The following is a 16930-nucleotide window of genomic DNA, read 5'->3' on the forward strand; positions in this document are numbered from 1 at the left end:
TTTTCCGCTTGATTTATGTGGAACCCAAACATCAAAGCGATTTACATAACCAAGCTGGTGCGAATGATTTTCAGCGCTTGATTTGGGTATTTTGAGTATGTCAGCTATCTCCCACGTGGTATAACTTTGCTTGTTCTCAATTAATGTCTCGATTTGATTGCTATCAACTTCAACTGGTCTACCGGCCATGGACCATTGTCCAGCGAGAAATCTCCAGCACGAAACTTCGCAAACCACTTTTGACACATTCGATGAGTCACAGAACCTTCTCCATACACTGCACAATCTTTTTTGGGGTTTCAGTTGTGTTTTTACCTTTCTTGAAATAATAAAGCATACCATGCCGAAAATGTTGCTTTTTTTCTTCCATCAATATTATAAAATGGCTACACAAAAATTCACCAATTTTGATAAGTTTTTTTAAAAATACACGCTGATATGACAGCTGTCACAATACAATCTAACAAAATTGTTTCAAATGATATTAAAGACAACTAAGCGCTACTAGAGCCATCTTATGGAAAAAAATGAACAAACTTTTTGGCCAAACCAATACTTCATAGATATCTATGTTTGCTTGTCTCCCTATAGACCCTCAACCTCAGCCCCACTGACTCTGATCCTGTCCCCCACACCTCATCAAAACCATCACACACCCCACCAGGAATAAGCCTCTACAGCCGCCTCATTCCTCCCTCTTCCCTCCAGCCTCTTGCTCAGAATGCTTTTTCCCCCAACCCTGAGCTAGAGTAGCACAAAAGGCATGGGCTTAGGACTCAGACCTGGGTTTGAATTCTGACTTTGACATTTTTTTAGCCACATGGTCTTGGGCAGATAACTTAAACATTCCAAACCTCCGTTTCATCATCTATAAAATGGAATGGAGTCTCATTCAGCCAGAGGGTTGTTGAAAAGATAAGAGTGTATGTATACACTGTACCTAACAGACTGCTTTGTGGCCCAGGGAGTGGGCACCTGGCAAAGGGCAGCTACCTCTATGACTGTGACCCACCCTCAAAGTTTAATCAGGCTCCACCTCTTCCAGGAAGTGCTCCCTGACTCTGCCAGTTCTCGCATGTCATGTCCTAAAGCCTGTGCAGTACATTTCATTTAGATCTTACATGTACATCATCTTGTATTTCCTATTTTTGTAGGCAGGTCTTATCTTTCCAATTTAATTTCTGGAAAGCAAGAACTGTATCTTATTCCACCTAGGGGCCCAGCACAAAACAAATCAGGAAGGGCAATGAGATCCTAAAACCTCGTATGACAACTCAGATCAGTCGGAAGCGGCTCCCTGGAACACCGTGGCAGGAAGAATTCTTCGGCTACGTTCAGCTTCGCTGGGGAAACGAGTGCTACTTATGGGTATCTGTCGTGGGCGCAGAATGAAGGAGTGGTGACATGTGACAATCGTCTGCCATGCCTGAAGGAGGCACTCAGCCCCAAGTTAAGCAAGCTAACCTAGCGCCCACCTGCCCCACCCCACCTGCGCCCCAGGATGGGGGTGGAGCACACTGACCTGCGTAGCTCCGCCCTGTGCTCATGTTGCTCGGCAGCAGCGTCCACTTGTCAGTGACAGGATTGTAGTACTCCACCGAAGCCAGGTTACAGGATCCATCATCCCCTCCAACCACATACAGGAGCCCATTCACTGCACAGACCCCTGGGAATCAAACAGAGGCCAGAGAAGGCATGACAGCAGGAGCACCAAGGGGATGGACCAGAGACAAGTCTGGATTGCCCTGGAGGCGCTCTTCCTCCCCTCCCTGCTAGAATAACAGACAATTGGCTCCTCGGGTTTAAGTTTGCTCAACAGAGGAACACACAACAGCCACTGGGATCTGAGGATCCCCCTTCCTAACAAGGTCATGTCTCTGACGAGGGAGCTTTCACGACGACACAGCCCCACAGATGTTCCCTGCCCTTGACCCTATAAATAGGCAGAGCACTGTAGGTACAGACCCCCTTCTACTGCAGCATTGCCCACTGGTGCATGCAGGCCTCCCACGCCCAGTCTGAGCTACGTGCGGAAGGAGACAACTCAGGGGATTTCACGTACACTACTTCTACTCTGCTTGTTAGCTGTTCCCTGATAAACCATTTTATCCACACTGTGGGGCACTAATGGTTGTGTCTGTGATCCCTTTACACAATTGGGGTCTGAATCCACATACAGTTCCCAGGGAAAAGGCTTCCTACCCACCCTGATCTCAGAGTGAGCTGGTTTGGCGGCAAGGTCTCATGTAGCAGGGACTCAAGAGTAGGAAAATGTAAGTACTGCTCATCAAGATTTAAAAGGCTGTAGTCCAATATACTGTGTATTTTTTCAAAATTAGACTCAGGGATTAACGATGTTCAAAAAGTAGTAATTATCAGTGTTGGTGAAGATACTCTGAAATACTGGTGAGTATAAAATGCATCACCTTCCTGGGTGGTGTCAAAAGTACATATACTCCCTCTGATTCAAAAGTTTCACTTCTGGCCTTTTATTCTAAAGAAATAATTTTAAATGTGTGCATTAATCAGCTATAAAGACTATTTATAATAACCAAAGCATTACTTAGAGAAAAGATGGAAATGACCTAAAAGTCCAATAGTAGCTTGGTTATTTAAATTATGTTATAGCCATTTAGAATAATATTATGTAAATATGTTTAGTGTTATAATAAGATATTCATAGAAGATTGTAAAGTGGATTAAAAAGGCAGGTTATAAACCAGTATTACAGTATGATTCCATTTTTGTTATAAAAAATAGAAATATCTATATGTGACTGTGTGTATACACATGCATTTACATCTAAACCTAATTCTTGAATTAGCTGCTTGAAGGTTCTATAATTCCTCACTTGTGTGGCTCAAGGCCAAATGCCAGGTTATATCACAGCAGGCTTAGACAATGAGCAAATTAATAAACTCCCCTCTTTTTCTTGTTTACGCTTTCAAAAAGTCAGCTGCAAATGGGTTTAGCAAGCAGGTAAATTTGAGTATAAAGGAAATAAGTCTGCCTGAAAGTCACCTGCTTGTATTTCCAGCCTGGGAAATTGGGCTAAGCCAACACTATGATAGAGTAAGAAGGCATAAAACAAGATATACCAACATAGGACACAACCCATAGGGCAAAGTTCTAAAAGGAAATGGTTTAATAGGGGTGTCAGGCTCCAGGCATAAAAAACCTAAACACTCTAAGGAAAATCATTCCTACAAGAAGGAAAAGGGGAAGGGAAGGGAAGGGAAGGAGAGACAGAAAATACAAAGAAGGGAATAAGGAAAGTGGTCCTATTGGAGAATGGATCACGAATCCTTTCATGGATACCCCTGAAAGGAGGGAAATTGGTTTCTGGTGGGAGGTGAGAGGTTCTCATAGCCAGACACTGGCAAAGAAAAGATAGAACCAGTGTGATTGTCTGACCCTGTCCACACAGCCCTATGCTTAGCTAGCCAACAAAGCCACTGGGCCGGGGGCACAGATGGCAACCAGAGGCTCTTCTGGGTCTGTGTCCATCTATGTGCAGTGAAAGTCATCATCCTTCACTGGGAGGGAAGGAACCCTCTGCATCTAAGAGGGGGCCCTGTGAGGCGCCCCGTGGCTAGCTTTGTGGGTTCCAAGCTCTCCCCTGCCCAGCAAATGGACACTCCCTACTCAGGGTACAAGCTCAGCCCCAGGCCCTGGGAGCCTCTCCTCTCTGCCTCTCTTCTAGAGCTAGTGTTTGCAGGGAGAAAACACCCACAACCTCCCCCGGAAGGAGAGAAGGAGGGAGCAGTCCTATTACCTGCATTGCGCCGGCACATGTTCATGTCTGCCACCTGCTTCCAGGTGTTTGTTCCAGGATCGTAAACCTCGACACTCTTCCTCACCAAGGGCCCATCGTGTCCACCTGTGGCGTACAGCTGCCCGCTGAGGACCCCAACCCCTGAAAGGCAGAGCACAGAGTCCCAGCCTCAGGCTGGCTGCAGCGACCAGAAACCAGGAGGCCTGGCGTCCAGTCCTGGACAGCCGTCACCGGCAGGGTGACAGGGGGAGCGCTGTTTTGTCACCCTGGAACTCAGGGTCCTCGTCTATAAAACAAATATAATGACACCTACCTGCCTCGTAAAATCAACTTGAAAACCGCCAAATATAAAGCAAATATAACCTCGTTTCTATTCAGACACATAAAAATAAATATTATATATATAATATATATAGGTGTGTGTTTGTGTGTGCGTGTAGTATTATATATATAATATATATAGGTGTGTGTTTGTGTGTGCGTGTAGTATTATATATATAATATATATAGGTGTGTGTTTGTGTGTGCGTGTAGTATTATATATATAATATATATAGGTGTGTGTTTGTGTGTGCGTGTAGTATTATATATATAATATATATAGGTGTGTGTTTGTGTGTGCGTGTAGTATTATATATATAATATATATAGGTGTGTGTTTGTGTGTGCGTGTAGTATTATATATATAATATATATAGGTGTGTGTTTGTGTGTGCGTGTAGTATTATATATATAATATATATAGGTGTGTGTTTGTGTGTGCGTGTAGTATTATATATATAATATATATAGGTGTGTGTTTGTGTGTGCGTGTAGTATTATATATATAATATATATAGGTGTGTGTTTGTGTGTGCGTGTAGTATTATATATATAATATATATAGGTGTGTGTTTGTGTGTGCGTGTAGTATTATATATATAATATATATAGGTGTGTGTTTGTGTGTGCGTGTAGTATTATATATATAATATATATAGGTGTGTGTTTGTGTGTGCGTGTAGTATTATATATATAATATATATAGGTGTGTGTTTGTGTGTGCGTGTAGTATTATATATATAATATATATAGGTGTGTGTTTGTGTGTGCGTGTAGTATTATATATATAATATATATAGGTGTGTGTTTGTGTGTGCGTGTAGTATTATATATATAATATATATAGGTGTGTGTTTGTGTGTGCGTGTAGTATTATATATATAATATATATAGGTGTGTGTTTGTGTGTGCGTGTAGTATTATATATATAATATATATAGGTGTGTGTTTGTGTGTGCGTGTAGTAAAAAGAGTTGAAATGGAAACTACACAGCAGGTGTACTGCGATCATTATTGCTGAGGCCTCCCTGCTTGTCTTGAAGCAGAAGCTGTTCTTTCTGCCCCCGTGCTCTCCTCCCTAGATGGCAGAGGGGCACTGAATCACTCACGATGGTGGTAAGCCTGAGCTGAGGGCCAGGACTGCATCATTTACAGGTTTTAGCATAACATTTTAACATCCTCTAATACAAGTCAAGGAAATAAAATCCAGAAAGCAGGAGTGCCTAAAAAGAGCAGCTGATGTGGTGGCCGGGACACCTGGGTTCTGGACCTGTGTCTCTAACCTGCCCGCAGGTGGTGCTTCCCTTTCGGGGCCTCAGTATTCCAACTGTATAGTGAGGGAGCTGGACTAGATCGGTAGTTCCAGTGGACCACAGACTACTCCACTGCGTGGACAGCTCAATTAGCTGGGGAGTTTTAGAAAACACAGATTCCACAACCTCACTCCCAGAGACATTGGTCAGGAATCAGAAAAATTATCTCAGGTGATTGGAACGTGCAGCCAGGTTTCAGACCCAAGGACTAGATTTCCAGAATATAAACTTCATATGGACAAGAACCATGTTTGTCTTATCATGACTGTTTCCCTGTGCGTGACGGTACGTAGTAGGCTCTCAACAACTACTGTTTGAATGACAAGATGTGTAAAATCCCACCAGCAATTATGCAGGTGTGCAAATGGCTCCTCGCAGTTGCCCTAAACTAACAGCAGATGGTGGTGGTGTATCAACAGTGGCTACCTTACGGACTTGAGTTAAATAAAATTCAGTGTGTTCCCAAGCTGCCTCATCTTCCTCACCTCCATGTGCAGGAGGAACTAGCACATGCTGGGACCCAGAAATGGCCTCTTTTCCTCACAGCCATCTGCTAGCACTGCCCACACCCTGCTGAGGAAGCAAGCAGCCTTCCAGGCATTCAGGAGCACCAGTGCCCTTCTGCAGCCTCCTCTGCCAATGCTCACACAGAGCCTTCCTGGACCTAGAGCCACAGGGGCCCCTGCTGCCAGGGTCTCTGGGTCTTTAGCCACCAAAGAACACCTACGAGGACGAGTATGTGGGTTCCCAATTCCAGATGTGAGGTTTCTCCAAATCTTAGGGATGTGAAGCACTCAAGAAAGGCTGCCCTGGGAGCCTGAGGCCAGAGCACTGACAGTGACCTGAGGAAAGAACCCACCTCCGGGAGAGATACCACCCCCTAAATCGAGGTCACTGTGCCTCGTGAGAGGCAGGAGCAGACCCAGTGATCTCCACTCAGCAATAACCCCTGGGCAGCCTGACAGAGACAGAGCAGCAAGGCCTCCAAAGGCAGCTCCGTCCACAAGAGGAGCCTGAACTTTGTAAGGTGGGTCTGTGCGCGTGGCTCTGTCCGGAGCTGGCCCTCCACGCTTCCTGCTTGAGGCGCTCCTAGAAACAGCCACAGACCTCAGTGTGCTGCTCCACTCCTGCTGAGCTGCCCCTGCCTCCTTGGGCTTTGAACACTTTCTTGCACACCTCAAGTCACACACAGGATTTCCAGGAAATACAAAGAAGACTCTACCAGTACCATACACCAAAACTACTAAAAGAGCCCTATGATGGCAGGAGAACCGGAGGATCTGTGAACTGAACTGGGCCCTCGGGAACACCTATTGCAACCCACTCATTTCACATCTGAGGAATCAGAGGCCAAGACCACAGGGACATTCGAGCAGACCCAGAACCAGGATCCAGCCCTCCTGACTTCCATGCATTTGCTGCACCTTCAGGAAGGGCCAACCTGTTGGGATCAGCAGAGACGAGCTCCCTAAAAATAGCCTTCCAAACACAAATGTTTCTTAAATGGAATCATACAGCATTTTCTTTTCTAACCAGTGAGCATACAATGGTTCTTGCAAAATATTAAAATAGCATAATTTTTAAGGAATACTAAGGAAGTGGTCACGTGTTTGGTTGTATAAAATGAGATCACAACTCAATCTTCAAAAATACAAAAAAAAAAGATAAAGTAATAACATGGTGGGGAAAAGCTCCCAGTTGTGGCTTCCCTTCCCAGAAGTCACGTGGCCTTCCTGCCAGCCGGGTTGGTCATCAGCCACCACTCCCACAGGACCCGGGAGCAGAGAGCCAGTGCCCAGCCTCCAGCGCCTCCACCTGCCCTCCCAGACCCTTTCCTCTGGGCCCCTAGGTGATGGGGCAGACAAAGCAGGGAAGAAGGGGCTGTTGCTCCACTTCCTGGAAAATCCCAAAGGACCACACAGCTCCTGGTCTTCCCACAGGAGGCGGAAGTGGGCCCCACATGGGGATTTATTCTCCTCCCATGCGGGGGAGGGGGCTGAAGTGAAGAAAAGTTGGGGGGAGACCTAAGTTTATCTCCAAATACTAACACTAATAGCTTGGCTTTCAGCCCCCAAGACAGAGACAGGCAAGTTTAGCTCTTCCAAGGAAGACTGGGACAGCCATGCTTGTCACACTTCTTCATGAGAATGAGACTCTGATAATCTGGGGTCAAAAAAATCTAACGTCAAAATGAAACAAACCTGAGTAGGAATCCCAACTCTGCCAGTGACTAATGATACGACCTTGGGCTAATTACTCAACCCCTGGTTGACTTACTTTCTAAATCTGTTAAGTGGAGTTATGTCGTGTCTACCTTGCAGGGCTGTGAAGAGGATTAAATAAAATGAGGCACAGAAAGTGCTTATTAGGACAGCACCTGGCACATAGCAAGCTTCACTTTTCAAGAGACGCAGACACCTCCAAAGAAATGGAAGAGATGACGATGAAGGGAATATGATCTCATCGGTTCCCTACCAAAGGGATCCCCCCGAGAAGGGTTAACTCCTAAGTGCTTGTGTCAGCTGCAAAGATGCAAGTGGGATTATATACACTGAAAGGAGAGAAGAGGGAGGGAAAATAAGGTAGAATGTTAAGCTCTTGGCCTCCAGACCCACCTGTGAGATCAGACACAGCTTGCCCCTTGACCTTCCCCCCACCCCGTACCTGCGCCGCTGCGGCGAGTGCTCATGTCTGCCACATATGTCCACTCATTGGTCGCTGGGTTGTACTGCTCCACGGTGCTCAGGCACTGGCGGGAAGCCCCATCATAACCCCCAACGGCATACAGCTTCCCTGGAACAGACAAAGTGGCTGAGGGTGGTGCTTCAGACTCGCATGGAACTGGAGCGTGGCTGAAACTCCACTTGTAACTCACTGGGGCACCCTCACCTCCATCAGGGTTCAGGACCCCCTCCCCCAGGAAGACCACAACTCCCTCCCCAACCAGGGTAAGCATGCTTCACGACTCTGTCTCCTACTTCCTCTTAAGCTCTGAGTTCCTCCTCAAAGCAGTACTGAGCCTCTTTCTCAAAAAGCACCCAAACACCCAGTGCAAAGCGATGGCCTGCTGTCACTGGGGCTCAACATATTCTTGCTAGTGAACTCATTAGATCTTCTCCAGAACAAGGCACCGGAGAGATGGAAAGCTTGAGGGCCCCAGGTGCAGCCAGGCAGGCAGACTTTCTGGGTAAAGGCTCACAACAGCAGACAGAACAAATAAGGAAAAATATTCTCCAACAAGAACCCAAACATTGTCTCCTCCATGTTTTGTACTCTGTCCACAACCCAGGCAGGCAGAACGTGTGAATGGAGTGCTCTGTGTGCACTGTGGGCTGGGTTGGCTGGAATTTATCTGCAGACCCCCTTGCAATCTCTGAGCCATGCACAAGACCCCTGAAGCACCATCACCTATTTTTAAAATAAAATACCATAAACGGCTATCAAAGAGCATCAGTTTGTTCTGAGGATGGCGGTGAGGTTGGGCAAGGGGGCAGGAAATTGGTATTTGAATGATCTCAGAGAGAGATTCAAACATTTGGGTTTAACATGTAGTCTTAGAATACAGTGGGAAGGTCTCTGTGTGTGGTGTGTGTGTGTGTGTTGGGTGTGGGTGTCCTACCTCACCTGGGGTCTCAGTCCTATGGGGGACCCTGGAATTATAATAAGGATCTTAAACACTAGCTACAGACTAAATAAACCCCACCAGATGCAAATCTACTTAACAGGGTTACTCAGTCAAAAGATTTTTTTGGTCACTATGTGCTTTCTTAATGGAGAGGTACCAAGAGTACAACCAGTATGTGAAAAATCTGCAATTATTTTAAGTTAGAAAGAGATTCTCAGGCTCAGAACTATGTTGTACCATCAGGACGTTTGCTGCATCAGATGTAAAACTATTTCTTCTTCTATCACTGAGCCTGGTTTTGGGTTCTGCCCCCACAGCCCTCTCAACCAGTCCTTCTAGAAGAAAGGGACACCTCCTCCTGACTCTGCCCTCGCCTAAGCCGGAGGGCAAAATCCTGACTCAGAGCTCCTCCAGGACCCAGGCTACTCTCGTGGTGTGTGCTGGCTCGGAGGTAACCACCTGCCCAGCCAGCTGTCCATCACTAGGGAGGAGACAGGCCTGGGGTGTGGAGGAGAAGAGAAGCTCCTGAGGGCAACCCCAGTCTCTGTGACACACGATCTCCGCTCTGCGGGGAGCTTCTGCCTAATCTCCCAGCCTCACTGTCCCTCTTCCTACGTAGAGATTCTTCAAGGCAGCCAGTAGCGGATGATCCTGATTTTCTTTCTTTTTTCCCCAGTGTTATTTAGGCTATGTAGCCATGGTAAGGAGACGATGAGAGGGAGGGGGGTTCTGTGCAGACAGCGTGGGGAGCTGTATCTTCAGGGCCATGGGGAAGGAGCGTCCACTTAAGATCATCCCTGGACATTCTCACCAAAGCTGTCCATTGGACTCTGCTGCCCCAGGGTGACTCTCAGCCGAAAGAGCTTCAGATTCAGGTTGGACAGGATAAATAAATCCCCCGTCTGTCCTCTGGGTCAACAGGGCATGCTACCACACAGCACTTCTGCCACACAGAACATGCTCGCAGAAGGCTCTGTCAAGGGGAGCATTTCAAATGAGTACCAGGAAGGTATCTCCTCTAACCCCCATCAACCATTCCAACTCTGCCTCAGCTGAAAAAATACCCACTCAAGGTTCCTCCTTTCAGGGATACGCTATTTTTAACCCCAACTCTATTGTTTGATATTCCTGGCTAAGGAAAAAGGGGGGAAATGGGAAGGTGGCTAGACAAAGCACTTGCGTTTGGCAGACAAATCAATTTCTGTTCCAACGGGAGGATGAGATTGCAAGAAACAATTTTATCTCGGTAGGAGGACAAAAATCCTTGCACTCACTAAGATGACTCATTCAGTATGTTAGAACAATATACTTTTAAATTAAAATTTAAACTACATAATACTGGTATGGACCAAGAAATGCAGCGAGAGAAAAGAATCTTTATATTAATGTCTAACTCACCGCACGTTACACTCTCCCCGAAGCACATGTATGTGTTGTGTGTGCACGTGACATAGAAAATGCCTGTGTACATGTGTGAATGCACAGATTTCCAGCTAAATTCCCACTTCAGGACAGGCTAATGAATCAGTGTGGTCCTGCAAAGTATAGTGTTTTAGTGCAAATAATACTCTATGCTTTAATACGTTGAATTCATACATATTTCTAAAACGTCTCTCTATTAGCATTTGCTAATGGTCTGAGTTGGGAGTTAGAAGACCTGGGTTCAAGGAGTGGCTGTGCTATTTACTAGCATGGGGCACATTGATTACCCGTCTGGGACCAGTTTCCCCTTCTGGAGAATGGAAAAAAATCTAAGTCCTGCCCATCTCCTTCAGGAGAGTCTTAGGAACAAAATGAGAAATTGGAGATGAAAACCGTTTAAAAACTACAGTGCACTATCTAAACAGGCCCCAGACCTCACCATTCGCTCCTGTCTCACCGCACACACCTTTCCTGACTAGAGCAGGACCCACCAACCTGCCTTGCAGTGACTAATCAGAACTGGGGAAAGGTGCCCACCTCACTCGGGGCTCTGTTAATAATGCTCAACATATGAACATGAGGACAAAATTAAAGAAACACTCTCACCCCCTCCACATTATACTCCTAGGTTATATCTTGACTCTGGATTCCCCAACTCGTAATAGAGACAAGTGGCCAAAGCAACAGGCCAGCATTTCCCCTCTAGGCTCCTCCCACTCCCCCCAACCCAGCTCACCCACTTTCCAGCCTTGGGCCAGTAGCTTCACCTTTCTGAGTCTCAGTTTTTCTCATCCGCTAATCAAGATACTAGTACCAGACTCAGCAGTAATGGGAGGAATAGAGTCGGGACACCAGGAGAAGGCCCAGGGGCCAGGGCAGGCCACCACCCACTGTCGCTCCTTACCCTCTACGACACCCACACCCACACTGCTCCGCCGTGTGTTCATTGGGGCCACGAAGAACCACTCGTTGGTCTTGTAGCTATAGGCTTCCACCGACGCCAGGCCTGGGAGACAAGAGACTCATGAGGTTTCTATGGTGCCAGGCCTCATCCTGCTGTGCGAACAGTGAGGATAGGGGAACAGTGCAGACCCGGGGGCTGGAAACCTGGGTGTAGGACTCAGCACTACCTCTACCTCACTGTGCAGCCCGTGGCACCTCCCTAAACACATCTGCACTGTGTCTGCCTGAGGGGACCACTAAGACCTGACCTAGAGGGTGGGCTGTGAGAGGCCCAGGGGTATAACGTAAATCATAAAACCGACAGAATGGAATAAATACCTGAGGTTACCTCGCTGAACACCTATTCTATCCCTCTTTTCCCTTGTCTTCCTCTATTTTAGAGGCTGGAAAGCTGAAAACTTGTCTTCCCAGAATCCCTTGGAGCTGTGGGTGACCAAGTCAATGCAATCTAAGCAGGATTTCTGAAACAGCCTTTGCTTTTCTGATAAGCCCCCACCCACCCCCTTCCTGCTTCTTGCTACCTGGAACACAAATGTGTTGGCTGTATATAACAGCCACCTTGTGACCATGAGGATAAGTCCAAAAGACTCTTCAGGAACTTGGCCCCAGTATCCTTGAGCAACTGGACGAAGGTGGCAACTGCCAACCTCTGAATTTCTTGTTTCATGAGCAAAACAAAAGCTCTCATTTGTTTAAGCCACAGTTTAGTCAGGTTTTCTACTAGCAGCCAAAAGCAATGCCTAAAAGAAACAATGCCCCACTATCTTTTGTTCTCTTTATTCCCAGTTCCCACTCACTAGAAGCAGCCTCTGGAGGGGCTACAGATCTTGGAATTAATGAAACAGGCAAAGAGAAGGCTGAAAAAGGTTACCAATTGGTGAAGACACAAATGAAATTTCAGAGAGGTAAAATATATTGTTTTTCATGTCACTGGGGGCCAAAAGATATCACTTTAGTTTAACAGAGTTGCTGTCAACAGAGACATCCACCTGGAGATAATCTCTCCAAGTCCATGTCCACTAGTAGTTTCTGATTCTCACTTTGGAGCTAGATGAAAGCCAGGAGCAAGGGGACACTTCTGCAGTGGCACAACCTTGCACAGCTTTGGTGGGGCAGTAGAAAGGGCAATGGGCAAAGGCTGTGTGACCTGAGCCAGGTCTCTTCCCATAGCTGAACCTTAGCTCCCTCATCTGTTCAGAGGGTTCAGACCACAGTTCTGAGACACCCTCCAGCTGAGCTTGCTCTAAGTCTCATCTCCGGAATAAATGGCTTAACAGACACTGGAAAGGAGAAAAGGGCCTCTTCTGAGGGTGGGGTCCTTCCTAGAGCCCTAGAAATGACAGCACGTGGGCAGTTACCTATTCTGTGTGTAGGAAGGTGTGCCTCTGACACCCAAGCTGGGGGAGGAGGAAGGATGGGTATGCTCTTGGGGCAGTAGCTGCAGAGGGACCAGCGGTTGGCCCAAGAAATGGCTGACCAAACCAGGGTTGCATGGAAGCTGTGTCCTAGGCTGGATGGGGATTGAGTCCGGGACCTACCAGTACTGCCATCAAAGCCCCCGACGGCGTAGAGCAGGTCGTTGAGCACAGCTGCTCCCAGCGTGCTCCGGCGCTCCTGCATGCTGGCGATGGACGTCCACTGGTCCTTCACCCCGTCATACACGTCCACTGTCCGCACACGCAGTGAACCATTGAACCCGCCCACGGCGTACACGTGGCCAGCCATGAACACCACACCTGAGGCACAGGAAACCAAGACATCAAGGTCATCTCAGACGGCTGATGACTCACGTTAATGAGTGACAATGGGGGAACGAGGCAGGCATGTAAATAATTCACCACAGAAGGTGATCTCCAACTTTAGATATTTGGAAGTCACTATGGGACTCACTGGATTTCTTCTCACATTTGCATTTCTAGTTTTGTTTGATTCAAGCAAGTACTTGGATTAGCCTGAAGTCCCTAAGCACATGAGAACTGACCCCAGAAGGTGCAGCTAGAAACTGTGCAGGTGGGGAAGGGAAAGGAAGGGAGTGTGGAATGCACAGATGCTTTTGGAAACAAGAAGCAGGACTGTGGCACCCAGTAGAGACCTGCGGTGGCGGCAGGGGTGGGACGGAGAGGAAAGGCAGCCTGCACACCGGGAGGCAGTGCGGCTCACCTGCTCTGCATCTCCTGGAGGGGAGCTCGGCAATCTGATCCCACCGGTCCTCCTCAAAATCATAGCACTCCACACTGCGGATGGCCTTGGGTGCCTGGCCGCCAACCACGATCATGACCTCCAGAAAGACAAGTGGACATTAGCTGGGTCTCCCCAACATCCAGATTCATGGGTCATCAATCCCTGTTACGTCCACATGCTCACTGCCCAGGGTCCGTGGATGATCTGAGATGCCAGTTTACAGAGCTATATACATGAAGGTGCTGCCCCTAATCACCAACAGGTCTGAACATTCAAGAAAAGTCTAACGAGCATCTTCCCACAGAAACACAAGCATAAAGTCTATGCTTCCCAAGTGCCCCTGCTCAGGGCTGTGTTGGGGGTATAGCCACTTGGGGCATCTTCTGCAATCTGAGTGTCCTTAAGCATTGGGGGCAAGGGGACTAAATTTTAAATCAAAACAAAATATTCCTATGTATGTATGTATATATATATATATATATATATATATATATATATATATATATAAAAACATGAATATATTTTGGAATAGAGTACAGAATTTGGATGCATTTTTAAGATAAAATTAATTCAAAAATATTTCTGAATGCATAGGTTACAGGGAGCACTTATTCACTGCAGTATGGGAAAAAATTTGTAAAACACCGCTTTGTGGTGGTCACCACAAAAATGCATGTAACTGATGATGTTGTGAAAAAACAGTGTTATAGTATTATTTCCACAAGTAAGGTGGTAGCCACCACTGCCAGTCATCTTGTGAAGTATGTTGTCATTTGTTTGTCACCACAACTCTGCAAGGTAGATATTATCGTCCACGTTGACAGGTCAGGAAAGTAAAGCTCAGAGAACATAGGTAAACTGCCCAAGGTCACACAGCTAAGAGCAGCAGAAGAGAGGCTGAGAGCCAAGTGCACCCGACACAGGGGTGAGTGCAGCCCCACCTCTCTCCTGCTCCAGAGACAGGGTCTGTGCCAGGACAGCTCACTACACCGTGTTTTTCAAACTGCAGGTCACATTTCATTGGTGGGTCACTAGATCAATTTAACGGGTTTCAACCAGCATACTTTTTAATAGTACAGCACAGAAAATATAGTAAGGATGTTATTTCATGAAATACTTGTTCTGGTTATACATACACGTATGTATCTCCTAGAGAGCAATTTAGACATATTTCTTAGTGTAGGATGTAGTATTTGAAAAAAACAATGAAAGCCACTGTTCTGGCTGCAGCAACAGAACTTCAGCAGTTCACAGTGGTATCCCCATTGCTGTAACTTTTGTCATGTGTTATTAATAAATAAAAATTAAAGCACCAAAGTTAACAATAGTTTACATATGTCAGTAAGTCTGTACAAATTCATGGCTGTCCCCACAGTGACTTCACTCTCACTCACTCATTCCAAGTTGCCTTCTTAAGTGGAGAGAAAGGGATGAAGTCACAGGCAGACAATCAATATAAGTCACAGGATCTTCTCATTATCTGTGGCTCGTCTTATTTACCACAGTGGTTCTCAAACTTCAGTGTGCATCAGAATCCCCTTGAGGGCTAGTTGAGACACAAATTGCTGGGCCCTACCCCACAGAGTTTCTGATTCAGTAGGTCTGAAGCGGGACTGAAAATATGCATTTCTGACAAGTTCCCGGTTGATGCTGATGCTGCATTTCCAAGAGTCATACTTTGACAACCCCTGTTTTAACCCACAAACATAGAGATTTCCTGATGATGTGCCATCAACCATTTTTGCCGTTAAAATTATCATAGTGCTCTTTGCTTCCCTGCAAAGCATTTTTGGGGAGAAGAGTGATCATCAAAATCTGCGTGAGTGCATAGGAGTACACCCCTCAGCTGAACATTATCCACCATATAGGGAGGCAGGTATAGGGCTGACAGTCATTGCTCAAGATCAATTATTTATGACCCAAGATTCTAGATTCAGGCTCACCTACTGCCCATGTGGGTGGTCACTGGTCATCAGAGTTAGTCTACAGTGCTTCTGTGACCGAATGTAAGCGACCAATGTTCAAAAACTCAGCATTCCGTTCTGTCTTCTGGAACATGCCAAAGGAACCCAGGACACATAGTCCAGACTTAGAGCTGTTGTTGCCTCCAGAAATAAATGTTCTGCATTTGACTTTCCTCTGCTCAGAAGGCCCACTGCTCTGTGTCAAGAGCAGTCCTTTTCAGAGAGACGCAGAATTCTACATTCCTTCCCATCTGTAATTCTTTGCTTAGCTAGGCATCCATGACAAGTTCAAGGGGGATGTTAATGAACACAGCCTCTTGGCAAACTTCAGACAACGCCCAACTTATTCCTCCAGGGCTGAATGACCCGCATTCATAAACATACCTAGAACTTGTGCTGTCTTTCTGGTTTTGAGTTGGTAAAGTTGAAATGAAGTCAAACCATTACAAGGATTTTCTTTGAAATCTGATTTTGGGGCTAACTGGGAATAAAACTAGTTTTTAGTTTTCTTTCTGCAGTGACATCAAGTACCCAACACCCTCTCCTTGAAACACTCTTCCCCCATCTGATTCCCCCCCCACCCCGCCCACAACACCTGCTTATCTTTCAGGTCTCAGTTTACACGTCACTTCCTCCAAGAGGACCTCTCTGACCTCCAAAGCTGAGTTACAGGTCCTTCTCTGAGATCACATATGCCCTGGGTTCTCCCCCTAAAAGTGCCCCATGTTGTGCTGTAACTGTCCAGTAACCTTGTCTCCCTTCTAGACAGTGAGCCCTGCCAGCGCACAAAAATGTACCTGCCTCAATCACCAAGATAACCCTAGGGCCCTAGGGTACCAGGTAAAAGTGATGACTCAAATATTTATTTGGAATAAAGAATAAATGAATAGTAAAGACCACATGCAAAGAGTTAAATGAAAAAATACACAGTTACGGGGCTTCCCTGGTGGCACAGTGGTTAAAAATCTGCCTGCCAATGCAGGGGACACGGGTTCAAGCCCTGGTCCAGGAAGATCCCACATGCCGTGAAGCAACTAAGCCCGTGCGCCACAACCACTGAGCCTGCGCTCTAGAGCCCATGAGCCACAACTACTGAACCCACGTGCCACAACTACTGAAGCCCGCGTGCCTAGAGCCCGTGCTCCGCAACAAGAGAAGCCACCGCAATGAGAAGCCTGCACACCTCAACGAAGAGTGGCCCCCACTCGCCGCAACTAGAGAAAGCCCGCACGCGGCAACAAAGACCCAATACAGCCAAAAATAAATAAATTAAATAAATAAATTTTTTTAATAAAAAAAAAAAAACACAGTTAAATTAAAAAAAAAAACAAACACGAGCTAGAATGTCTCTTTCTTGGGTTAAAAC

The 16930-nt window shown here is 46.4% G+C and overlaps 1 protein-coding gene across 4 annotated transcripts in view; it reads right to left on the reverse strand.

The window, feature by feature from the left end:
- The window catches only part of KLHL3 (kelch like family member 3), a 116782-nt gene that overhangs the window by 8088 nt on the left and 91764 nt on the right, over window positions 1-16930 (reverse strand). For all 4 annotated transcript variants that reach the window (XM_059917156.1, XM_059917155.1, XM_059917157.1 and 1 more), the window contains 6 exons: window positions 13580-13697; window positions 12958-13155; window positions 11361-11462; window positions 8074-8202; window positions 3776-3916; window positions 1523-1666 (listed from right to left, as the gene is read on the reverse strand). In XM_059917156.1, coding sequence (XP_059773139.1) covers window positions 1523-1666; window positions 3776-3916; window positions 8074-8202; window positions 11361-11462; window positions 12958-13155; window positions 13580-13697 — 832 coding nt within the window. The remainder of the gene's footprint in view (window positions 1-1522; window positions 1667-3775; window positions 3917-8073; window positions 8203-11360; window positions 11463-12957; window positions 13156-13579; window positions 13698-16930) is intronic.

The sequence above is a fragment of the Balaenoptera ricei genome, chromosome 3 (assembly GCF_028023285.1).
Source record: "Balaenoptera ricei isolate mBalRic1 chromosome 3, mBalRic1.hap2, whole genome shotgun sequence".
Lineage (NCBI taxonomy): Eukaryota > Metazoa > Chordata > Mammalia > Artiodactyla > Balaenopteridae > Balaenoptera > Balaenoptera ricei.